At 38.9% G+C, this 12195-nt stretch overlaps 1 protein-coding gene across 6 annotated transcripts in view; it reads left to right on the plus strand.

Annotated features, from left to right (window-relative positions):
• The first annotated feature begins 10590 nt into the window (after positions 1 to 10590).
• Positions 10591 to 12195, plus strand: part of LOC5577561 (importin subunit beta) — a 32707-nt gene continuing 31102 nt past the window's right edge. For 5 of the 6 annotated variants that reach the window (XR_002500775.1, XR_002500777.1, XR_002500774.1 and 2 more), the window contains exon 1: positions 10591 to 11109. Coding sequence is in view for 2 of the 6 variants with exons in the window: in XM_001663385.2 (XP_001663435.1) it covers positions 11070 to 11109 (40 nt within the window). In the remaining 4 variants the exon portion in view is untranslated. The remainder of the gene's footprint in view (positions 11110 to 12195) is intronic. The other variant, XM_001663384.2, reaches the window with a different exon arrangement.

The following is a 12195-nucleotide window of genomic DNA, read 5'->3' on the forward strand; positions in this document are numbered from 1 at the left end:
ATTTGGTTCTAGATATTTTGTTTGCCTTCGGTATATATAAACATCATTGTTGAACATTGTTTGTGAAAACGGTCTCAAACGCAACTTATCAAAGCTATCAGTTTATTACAGTTTCATGATAGACGAATAATCGCCTTATGAAAACATGCGGTTGAATTAATACTGTCGCTTAAAATTAAATCAAGCACCTCGTCAGGAATGCTTTAAGAATGTACCGAGGATCTCAAAACATCCATTTATCTATTGAATCCAGGGAATCCTACAAAAAATCTTCACTGCAATTTACCGATGATTTGAAATGAAATCTACTTAGTGTCTGATCAAGATCCCGCAGGGAAACTACTTGAATGTCAAAAAATGGGCTGCGAATGTCATAAATATGTTTCTTATAGAACCTAAAACAATATTAGAAATCCATTCAAAGTCTTTTCGGCGATTTCTTCAAAATTATTCAAGGGAATGCCGCTTGGATTCTTCTAGTCATGGTTTCACAAAGAATCTGCTAAGAAAATTTAGAAGTTTCACAAAGCAGCTTTCGTAAAGTTCGTGAAAAAAAACCAAAACGGCCGCTATGGAAAGCATAGATAGCGCCACCGTAGCCTTAATTGTGTGTTTGACAGAACAGCAATGCTGTCACAATGTTAAATCCCATATACAGTGGCGCCTTTGTTTTGATGCGGTGAGCACTTGCAAAAACTACCTTCAATGATCCATTCGCTAAGGGGCGGTCCATTAATTACGTAATGGTTTATGGGGGGAGGGGGGGTCTGAGATTTCTTACGTGCCATACAAATTATTTTTAATTTTCATACAAAAAATCTTACCATGGGGGGAGGGGTGGTTGAAAAACCCCAAAAAATGTCTTACGTAATAAATGGACAGCCCCTAAAGATCTCGCTGAAAAATTATGAAGAGTCGTACAGTATGGCCCATAAAAAATGCGAAATCCGTCATATCACGTTTGATGGTAGTTTTTTATAAGGAAAGTGTGAACGAAACATAAAAGTTATTCATTATTTGTATTCTATAATCTGTTAAAACTCAGTTTTTCGCTTTGGACAGGATTTTTATCTGCTACTTTCTCCTTACAAGAGAGGAATTGGAAGCATACCTTAAATTTTTATCAAGCAGTCATCGAGTTCAATATCTTTGTGATTAAAGATTCTAAAACATCAACGATAAGGTGAGATTCTTCATAGGCCTTGTCTGCAACATTCGCCCATATAAAATGATAGGATGGGTTCATACCTGGATCATTGAAGATTTGAACATATTTTCCATAAAACGGCTTATTTTGAAGAGCCGTGGCTGAACCTTCATATAAGTGTGATAAGCTACTCTGTTTTGCTCAAAACCTATGAGCTAGTATTGATATAAGTCCTCTCTAACCGAAGGAACGATTTTTTTTCCTCAAAAAATGTCATTCTTCTTCTTGGCATTAACGTCCTCATTGGGACAGAGCCTGCTTCTGAGCTTAGTGTTCTTATGAGCACTTCCACAGTTATTAACTGAGAGCTTTCTTTGTCAAAGTTGCCATTTTTACATTCTTATATCGCGTGGCAGGTACGATTATACTTTATGCCCAGGGAAGTCAAGGAAATTACCATTACGAAAAGATCCTGGATCGACCGGGAATCGAACCCAGACACCTTCAGCATGGCTTTGCTTTGTAGTCGCGGACTCTAACCACTCGGCTAAGGAAGGCACTGTTGTTTACCTCTGTATTATTTTTTTCATTGAACTTTAACAAAAAATAAAGGCATATCATACCCATAAGACGCAAATGCCCTCAAAACTATCTAACACGAATGCACCTGTTTGGTGTAAAGTGTCGTTAATAAAACAAACAAACAAACTGAAAACAATGACCCTCGATAATAGAAGTAATAAACCATAGAAGAAGAATGTCGCTGGCGTCGCAGTAGAAACATCTTTTGCTGGCGGAGATTCGAGTAGACGAAGGTACGGTGCTGCCATCTGGGAAAAGTTTGCTCGATGCGTGAAGCGTCGAAAATTTTACCCGGCAAGGTATAGGAATCGAAATTTCAAATGCTCATATAAAATTAACTACAATAGTTATTTAAAATCTTTTCAGTATATGTTTATATACTTTTAATGGGCTACACCATAGGCATATAATTTTGAGATTTATATTTTTTTCTCAATATGCTGCTGATTCTATAGTTGATCAATAGTCTAACCCCGTACACTTAACAGAATTTAATTAAAAAGTGTTTTGAATTTTTTAGAAGCATTTGAAAATTGACTTCCTATGCTTTGCCATGTTAAATAATCGGAGCTTCACGCATAGGGTCAACTGTGGTAATTACCTTCGTAGACGCGAATAGGCGGGGCTATAAATGTCAACGCAAAAATGTATGGGGTTTGACACTTATGTACCCAACATATTTCTAAGCGAGAACAAAGGGAACACCAGCGACATTATTCTTCTATGGTTTATTATTTCTATTCCCTCGATAGGCCTTTTCATGTGACAGGTCCGTCTATAGGCCTATTCACATGACGTCTCAAATCAGCTGATCGGGAAGCACTTTGACAGTTCTTCTATGAAAATAACAGGCCCGTGTTAGCACCGGTCCTCCACCGATGTAAACAAATGCATAGACGGATCTGTCACATGAAAAGGCCTACACGGATAAAAATCTGATCCCCACACCATGAATTACAAATCATGATATTCATAAATTGGTTAGGTCATGATATCAGGATCACAAATCATGGTTCCTGGAGTCATAATCATGATTCCTCATATGCGTAACATCCAGTGTGCGGCGCACTTTGCCTCATCACATTCGTATCGATCACTCACATTTCAAGATGACGAAGCGGTTGAGTGGTAGAGTACGTGACTCACAATCGGAAGGTTCTTGGATCGTATCTCGATGTATGCTATTTTTACATTTTTTTTATTTTTCTCGATCATAAACGGATGCGCGGCTCAGCATTTTTGGAATTTGAATCATGATTCCGAGCAATCAGCTACAAAAACCTAACGCGTGTGTTGTGTTACGGCAATCTGACTCATGATATCATGAGTCCAAATCATGGTGTATTTTCATAAGACGAAAACACGCTGGAATCATGATATCATGAGTCATAATCTTGTTTTTGGATTCTGATTTCTACCCGTGTATGCATTTGTTTACATCGGTGGAGGACCGGTGCTAACACGAGGCTGTCACTTCCATACAAGAACTGTCAAAGAGCTTCCCAATCAGCTGATTGGAAACGTCTTGTGAATAGGCCTATAAATATTTTATTGTGACCACGAGAAACACGTTCTCTAAGAACTCCTCCATCCTCTGATTGCAAACAAACTAATATTTTCAACAACAAAGTGTGATTTTCGAAGGTGGAAATAAATCACCATAGTATACGACATCAGTCGCTATTTCTAACTTTGAGCGCTATTTCTAACCTTCAAACTTCATTACATTATTTAAGACAGTAAGAAAAATACGACAAAATTTGTCCTAGATGGCGAAGTTATGTCAGAATTAGTGATCCTTTATAGAGAGATAAGCGGAAGTAAAATGGAATGATTTGGCAACAGACCAGCAGTGCTGATTTTGCTCGGCGTCGAGAATAATATTGTAACACGGACATGACTTCCTCATTGCTATAAAGTGTATTTTGTTTTGTTATAGATCTTTGAGCTACATATCAAAACTAATAAACAGCCGAAAAAATTAAAAACTAAAAATCGCATTGACAAAAATTCAAAAAAGTAAAACATTTCATTTTTTTTGCTTCATGCAAAATTACTTTTACCGAAATAAATTCAAGCGGATTACATTACTCCTCAAGAAAAGTTCAAAACAAACATAAAGGCCCAAACGCAATGATAGCGGAACGGCAACGGAATGCGGAACCGGTTCGCCAGCATGAATCACAACATCTCGACTGAGCTGACAACGAATGAAATTGGATCAACACTGAGTCGACAAGCTGATCATAGTTCATGCTGGCGAACCGGTTCCGCATTCCGTTGCCGTTCCGCTATCATTGCGTTTGGGCCTTAACGCATGTTCGTTTGGCTCACACTTTGACAGCTCTCGCTGCTCGATTGGCTCACACTTTGACAGAAATGTCAGCTTCCGCGAATCTCTCTTATAGAGGATTTCTAGTCAGAATATACTACAGTAATCAGAAATAACATTCACTCACAAAAACAACGAAAATAAAGGCCCAAACGCAATGACAGCGGAACGGCAACGGAATGCGGAACCGGTTCGCCAGCATGAATCACACCATCTCAACTGAGCTGACAACGAATGAAATAGAACCAACACTGAGTGGACAAGCATATTATAGTTTATGCTGGCGAACCGGTTCCGCTTTCCGTTGCCGTTCCGCTATCATTGCGTTTGGGCCTTAAGGCTTGTGGATGCTGTATTCACGTTCAAAAATATTTTGCATTTTTGTATGGGCTATACTGTACAAAACTTCAATCAAGGTTTTTGATAAAAATCTTGCAAAGATCTTCACTCAAAACTGATATTTTCGACACGGTTCTGAGACTTTTTTGTCAAGAATCTTTGTAGAAACTCATGGAGTGTGAAATGCTAGAGGTTTGTTCACAAATTTCATAATGCTAAAAATGGCCATTTTCAACACTCACCCATCCCCTCGTAACGCTTTTTGTATGCATATTTTACAAATTCCCTTCAGCGTTATGAAATTTGTGAATGGGCCCTAGGAATAGAAGTAATAAATGGTTTATTATTTCTATTGCCCTAGGCGGTCGTGCTTTCTGGTTCAAAGTGGTTAAAGTTTAAAGTTTAGGCCATGGTTTTTATAAATATTCACCCTCAAGGCCCAAACGCAATGATAGCGGAACGGCAACGGAATGCGGAACCGGTTCGCCAGCATGAATCACAACATCTTGACTGAGCTGACAACGAATGAAATTCGACCAACACTGAGTCGACAAGCTGGTTATAGTTCATGCTGGCGAACCGGTTCCGCATTCCGTTGCCGTTCCGCTATCATTGCGTTTGGGCCTTCATTCTTGTTTACGGCGGATCCAACTTTCGATCGAATCCTATTCGTTCGAATCCATTGGCCATTTGATTTTGCTGGCGTAAACGAGAATGCGAAACGGTTTTCGATCGAAAGCGCATTCGAACGTAAACAAGAATAGGGGTGATTAAAGGCCCAAACGCAATGATAGCGGAACGGCAACGGAATGCGGAACCGGTTCGCCAGCATGAACTATAATCAGCTTGTCGACTCAGTGTTGATCCAATTTCATTCGTTGTCAGCTCAGTCGAGATGTTGTGATTCATGCTGGCGAACCGGTTCCGCATCCCGTTGCCGTTCCGCTAGCATTGCGTTTGGGCCTTAACTCCACTAAAATATCAACCAAATGGTCGCAGTGATAACAAAGACAAATTAAAGACCCCCATGTTCCTTGCAGTTGCCCAAAATTTTATGGCTCACAAGGTAATCTAGAATGCCGTTCAAAGTGTACTGCGATCTGTCAAACTTGGGTACCTTTTGCACTACCGAAGGACCAAATGCAGTACTAGAAGTGGTAACCAATCTAAGCCCGAGTGTGACGGACCTGGTGATAATACACTGAAATTGCAAATAGTGTTTTTTTGAGAACATCTTCTATGTTGGCAACAACGGTACAAGCTTTCTCATTTGATATTTCTTTGAGTTTTAAAAATACGACAAAATAATGAGAGAATGCCTCATTACGATATATTGCCCTATTTCACAAAGATAGGAAACAATTTTATATTCCCATGATTAGTACCAACTGTGCTGAAATTAATAATCGGTGTTTCAGAGATCTCTTTCATACTGATAGCGATAGAATTCTGGAAAAGAAACAAAGATGATTTTATATCCTGTAAATAAAGAATAAAATAATATGTTAATCTGTCCACAGTCCGGGAAGTCTCCCTTCTGCCCAAGGAACAATTGGTAGCTTTTAAGATACTTACGTGTTTAATACAAGCTGCATAGCAGCAACCATTGCTGAACACATTTTTAGTTGAATCATTAATTGAATAAAATTGATTTCCGCCTATAAAAAACCTGTTATTCCACTTGAAGTTTGTGTTTTGAATAAGAGCTGAATAAACCTCCGAAAATGCAAATATAGTAGCTTTTGTTCTACAACACATAAGAAGTTTAACAACTGACTGATTTGAAGCTTGTAGCACAGACAAACAGACGTCACACTCTCATCATAGTCCATCGACCACCTTTTTAACGATCGATTCAAAAATATGGTAGGTGGCCAATCCACCACCCGCAGCGCTCGCATCGTTTTTGTTCGTGTTTGACGTTTACACACTACCGCCATCTGTTGGCCTGTCGGCCAAACACACCAATTTTAGCATTGGGCGTACATGTCCTCGTGACTATGATTTTGATCGAGATTTGTTCTAAGTGTTACGTCTGTTTGTCTGTGCTTGTAGCCATCATTTTAGTAAAATATTGAACATTTGATTAACAACAAATCGTACAAAAGTTTTAGTGTCTTATACTTAAAATGTTGACCAGCATGATTAGTAAAACTTAATAACAATGCGAATAAGGGCCCATTCACAAATTTCATAACGCTGGAGGGGGTGGGTGGGTGTCCAGACAATGTTACGGCCCATACAAAATCTGAATAATATTCATACAAAAAGCGTTACAAGGGGGTGGGTGGATGTCCAAAAGGGCCAATTTCAGCGTTATGAAATAAATGAATGAGCCCTAACAGTATATGAGTATGCTTTTATTCAAGCAAAACATATTTATCATGTCTTTTTATGTTATTTTCAAATGTTTTTCAAATCAAATCTAAGACTTGTAGGCGACTATGGATCAACGAGGGTAAAGTTCGAATTGGATTAAAAACACCATAATTCATATTTTCCAAATGTAGTGATCATCATTTGCGACGTTATTTATATCGAAAAAAGTTACTAACCATAACATTTTTAATTAGAATTGAAGTATTCATAATAGTTTAACAATAATTACATGAAAGTTGTTACCAAACTTACAGTCCAGAGTCACAAATAAACATACATATATAATTATTGTTGAATAATGGTGACAACTGAGAAAATGCCCTACAAAGAGCTGAGAAGATGCTATTTAGATCCAAATTTCGATCGACAATGTTCAACATTTGTCGCATGCGACAACGACAGCCAGTATTTATAGTCCAGAAATCACGTTGGTACGAACAAGTAAAATTTACACGCAAACAAATTTTGTTGTATAATCTACCGAATCCATGGTAGAATTAAGAACTGCACCAACGATTTTCAACCGACTACAAAAATCTGTTGAGTTTACAATAATCTGGTACAAATCACTGAGCAGTGCAGTAAATGTGACCATGTCCATAGCAGTATCCACTACAAAGCATTGTATTTCAATCCATGACACCCACCGTACAGCACAGTGTGGTCAGAAGTATAATGCCAAACTGGTCAAATCTAGAATGTTTCTAGTCATGAATACTGCAACTGTGGTTAAATAAACCGAAGAAATTTTATTGTGTAGTAATGTTGACTATGTTTTGGTAGAGTTAACAGATTAATGTAGTCGGTTGAAAATCGTTGGTGCAATTCTTAATTTTACCATGGATTCAGTAGTTTCTATAATAAAATTCATTTCAGTGTACTTTAATGGTACACTGAAATGAATTTTATTATAGAAACTACTGAATCCATGGTAAAATCACAGACAAACAGACGTAACACTTAGAACAAATCTCGATCAAAATCATAGTCACGAGGACATGTACGCCCAATGCTAAAATTGGTGTGTTTGGCCGACAGGCCAACAGATGGCGGTAGTGTGTAAACGTCAAACACGAACAAAAACGATGCGAGCGCTGCGGGTGGTGGATTGGCCACCTACCATATTTTTGAATCGATCGTTAAAAAGGTGGTCGATGGACTATGATGAGAGTGTGACGTCTGTTTGTCTGTGGTAAAATTAAGAACTGCACCAACGATTTTCAACCGACTACATTAATCTGCTAACTCTACCAAAACATAGTCAACATTACTACACAATAAAATTTCTTCTGTTTATTTAACCACAGTTGCAGTATTCATGACTAGAAACATTCTAGATTTGATCAGTTTGGCATTATACTTCTGACCACACTGTGCTGTACGGTGGGTGTCATGGATTGAAATACAATGCTTTGTAGTGGATACTACTATGGACATGGTCACATTTACTGCACTGCTCAGTGATTTGTACCAGATTATTGTAAACTCAACAGATTTTTGTAGTCGGTTGAAAATCGTTGGTGCAGTTCTTATTGTGCATCCCGATGAAATTCAGAAAGAGAACTTCGCTCATTTTCCTCTTCTTTATCAACGAACTTAAGGTAACACACGATGGACTCATCGTGGCATCCATGAACAATCTATGTTCAAACTATCGTTGAAAAGAAAATATTTCTGTTTTATATCATATCGGTCATTCGATGATCTATCGGATCATATGCTTGCTAGCAACAGGCATGTTGATAAACTTTCAGTTCATCTCTGTCTGGTAGAACCGATATCAATCCCCGAAAACTGCAAAATTGATAATCATTTATGGATAGCAAACAGTTGCACCTTAAGCACCGCCAACACATTTTCAATCGGAAGGATTTTGGCGCGCTCGAACTGACAAATCCTCCGTTGTAGTGAAACTTCTTCCGTCGACGTGATGTTGGACTGTTTTCAAAAAACAGTCGAGATAAAAGCCAAACCGGCAGAGCAATGACAGTTAAGGCCCAAACGCAATGATAGCGGAACGGCAACGGAATGCGGAACCGGTTCGCCAGCATGAATCACACCATCTCGACTGAGCTGTCAATGAATGAAAGTGAACCAACACTGAGTCGACTAGCATACTATAGTTCATACTGGCGAACCGGTTCCGCTTTCCGTTGCCGTTCCGCTGTCATTGCGTTTGGGCCTTTAAGGCCCAAACGCAATGATAGCGGAACGGCAACGGAATGCGGAACCGGTTCGCCAGCATGAATCACAACATCTCGACTGAGCTGACAACGAATGAAATTGGATCAACACTGAGTCGACAAGCTGATCATAGTTCATGCTGGCGAACCGGTTCCGCATTCCGTTGCCGTTCCGCTATCATTGCGTTTGGGCCTTTAGTTCGTTCAAAACTTCGCTTCGGAAGTCCAACCGGCGAACTCCAGATTGGTGCTGCGAAGTCAATAATTCTACCATGGATTCGGTAGATTATACACGCTTAGATCAGTCTACCCAAATATGGGTAAAGTTTACTCATAATCGGCAAAAAGTGCACACACTCATTTTATGGGTAAAGTAGCATTTAAGGCCCAAACGCAATGCTAGCGGAACGGCAACGGAATGCGGAACCGGTTCGCCAGCATGAATCACAACATCTCGACTGAGCTGACAACGAATGAAATTGGATCAACACTGAGTCGACAAGCTGATTATAGTTCATGCTGGCGAACCGGTTCCGCATTCCGTTGCCGTTCCGCTATCATTGCGTTTGGGCCTTTACTCATTTATGCGTTTAGCACCTTTTTCCTAAAATGGGTAATGGGTTTTACCCATAAATGGGTATTTGTTTATTATTTGTTCCGGTTTATTTATGTCTATATAATATACGATAGATTGTTACAAAATAATAGTTTTTAAACCGACATCATCCATTTATTACATATATGTTCATGATCTTGTACAAAAACATGTTCATTTGCAGTTTTATTTATCAGATGTCTCCAGGAACCACAGACTTGACGGCTGGACGGACTTCCTGGCATTGCTCTGGGTTCCTCGAAAACTAGACTAGATTGATTTTCATGCGATTTCCTGTGCTGTGACCAAACTCTGAATAAATAATTAGAGAATTATTCGCGGTTTCTTAAACAATTCTGCTAATAAAAAAAACATTTGGACTCACCATAAAGATTCCGCAATCCTGCAAGGTTAGTGAGATAGCTCGATTTGTAGTTCCTTCTGCATAACACTGTTCACGGTTTCAAAAATTATAAAAAAAAACATGAATAATAATCCGCAGGAGCAATTTCTAGAATACTTAAAAAAAAAAAAAATAAAAAATGCTGGAATCAGGAAATAATATTAAAAGTAGCCAATACCAGCTGATAACAAAGTGCGAGTGTCACCAAAACGACTGGGAAATAAATTATTGTTTTTCATCCAAATATGGGTAAATTGACTACTCATAATTAGGTAAATTCAAATTATTTCTAATATGAGTGAATTCTACCAATTTTTCTCAGTAAAATTTACCCATAAAATAGGTTTTGTATCAAAAACTCAAATATGGGTAAAACAAGTACCTATTTATGGGTAAACTGATCTTAGCGTGTACAACAAAATTTGTTTGCGTGTATGTTCAAATTGAACGTTTTTGAGGTTGGCCCTTTTGTGTTATAACTCAAGAAAACGGCCGTTTCGAAGTTTGACAACTTGTTTTGACAGCACGCGTGACTGGATCTGTCAAACGCGACCACCTTCGCTCCCGACGCACCTTGATGGCGGGCATTGATCTCGACGGTTCGTTTTTTTCCTTCTGATCGAGCGCGGCGCGGCGCTGCAAAAATTGACTTCTTCTTTTTTTGGCACATTGCTTTGCAACCGCAGCAGCAGCAAGCAAAAGTGAGCTAAGCTCAGAGAAGAGGAGGCCGGCCGTACAGAAGAAATAAAAAACGCGATTTTTGCCAATCTCCAATCCAAAAAGCAGTGAAATTTGTTCGGAAAACCAAACCGCGCGTTTCCGTGTTCGCGAAAAAACAGTCGGAGTGAATCGTTTTCGTATTCCGGGATATCCCAGGTGGAAATCCTTCTTTTTTCTTACCGCGAGTGTGGATCTGTCTGGAAGCGCTAGAAAAAAAGGCACACAGAACAGAGGAGCAGGAGAACGAAAAAGCGAAGCGATTCATCGTTCATCGCGCTGTGCGTGTGTGAAAATTTTTGGAAAAGGTTTTTCTAATTGCGTTTGGGAAAAGCGGAGTGCGTTTTTTGCGTGGCCGTGATATAGGTGCTTCTACCCCGGGATCCGTCAAGATGCAGATCGTCCAGGTCCTCGAGAAGACTGTCTCTCCAGGTGAGTGCGTTTAATGTGCTGGAATTGTCGACTAAGAGAGGGGAAGCTTCGTCTTGTTGTTGCCTTCCGGAACATTTCCCACGGATGAGTTTTCCACTCCAGTTGGAAGTTACCCATCTGCAGCATTGGGAAGCATCGTGGAGGGCGAAAGTGATTTCAGTAGCATATTCCGAGTGGAAGCAGCAGGAAAAAAACGTCGCCTTGAAATTACGTCTCGCGCTTTTTGTGCAAGTATTCGTGGCAGGAGAGAGACCTGAGAGAGATCCATAAGTTGGAACTGAGATGAAACTGGACTAGATCCGAGGGGTGGCGCTTGGGATCTCGAAATGACACGGTTTCATTGAAATTTGTTGGTTAATTTTAATATTTCATCAACATAATTTTAGAAAAAAAAAATCAAAAAACTATATATAGCGTATGAAAACAGTTTTTTTTTTCTTGAACATGTAACGGTCATAAATCTTTTTCTGCCGTTACCCCAACAGAGACAGAGCATGGTCCTATTTTTAAAAGCAGTTTTATCGTTTAAAATCAAGAAAGTTTGCAGAATAAATAATATGTTCACTGTATTCTATTCTTAAAACTATACACAGTGAACCCCTTTTTTACCGGATCAAAATCAAACTAAATCCATATTATTATTTAGTTTTCAATGCTCAATATTTCTATTCCCTCCACAATAGGATGAACCAGTACATCTTGTTATTTTTTTTTCAATTCAAATCAAGCATAATTTTTCAAATCGACGTATCTAACATTTGGATGGATTCGAGAAAAATGCAATATATTGTAAAGCATTTTAAATCCTATTTAAAATGTTTTGCATTTTTCCTATTGTTGTGTCTTCTACAAGTTGAAAAAAAGAACACTGCTTCTAACCACTATTAAACAATTCCGATTCGTTTAGAATTAGATTGAAAAACTGGTGAAATTATCGAATAAACCCTTTTGCTTTGTGCTGCTCACATACACCATGATGATTCGTCGATACCATACCTTGATTGATACATACACCTTGCTTGATGCGTCGGTTTGACAGTTCGTTTTTCACATGCGTCACGTCATATACACCAGTATTGTTTTGAA

The sequence above is a fragment of the Aedes aegypti genome, chromosome 2 (assembly GCF_002204515.2).
Source record: "Aedes aegypti strain LVP_AGWG chromosome 2, AaegL5.0 Primary Assembly, whole genome shotgun sequence".
NCBI classification, from domain to species: Eukaryota; Metazoa; Arthropoda; class Insecta; order Diptera; family Culicidae; genus Aedes; species Aedes aegypti.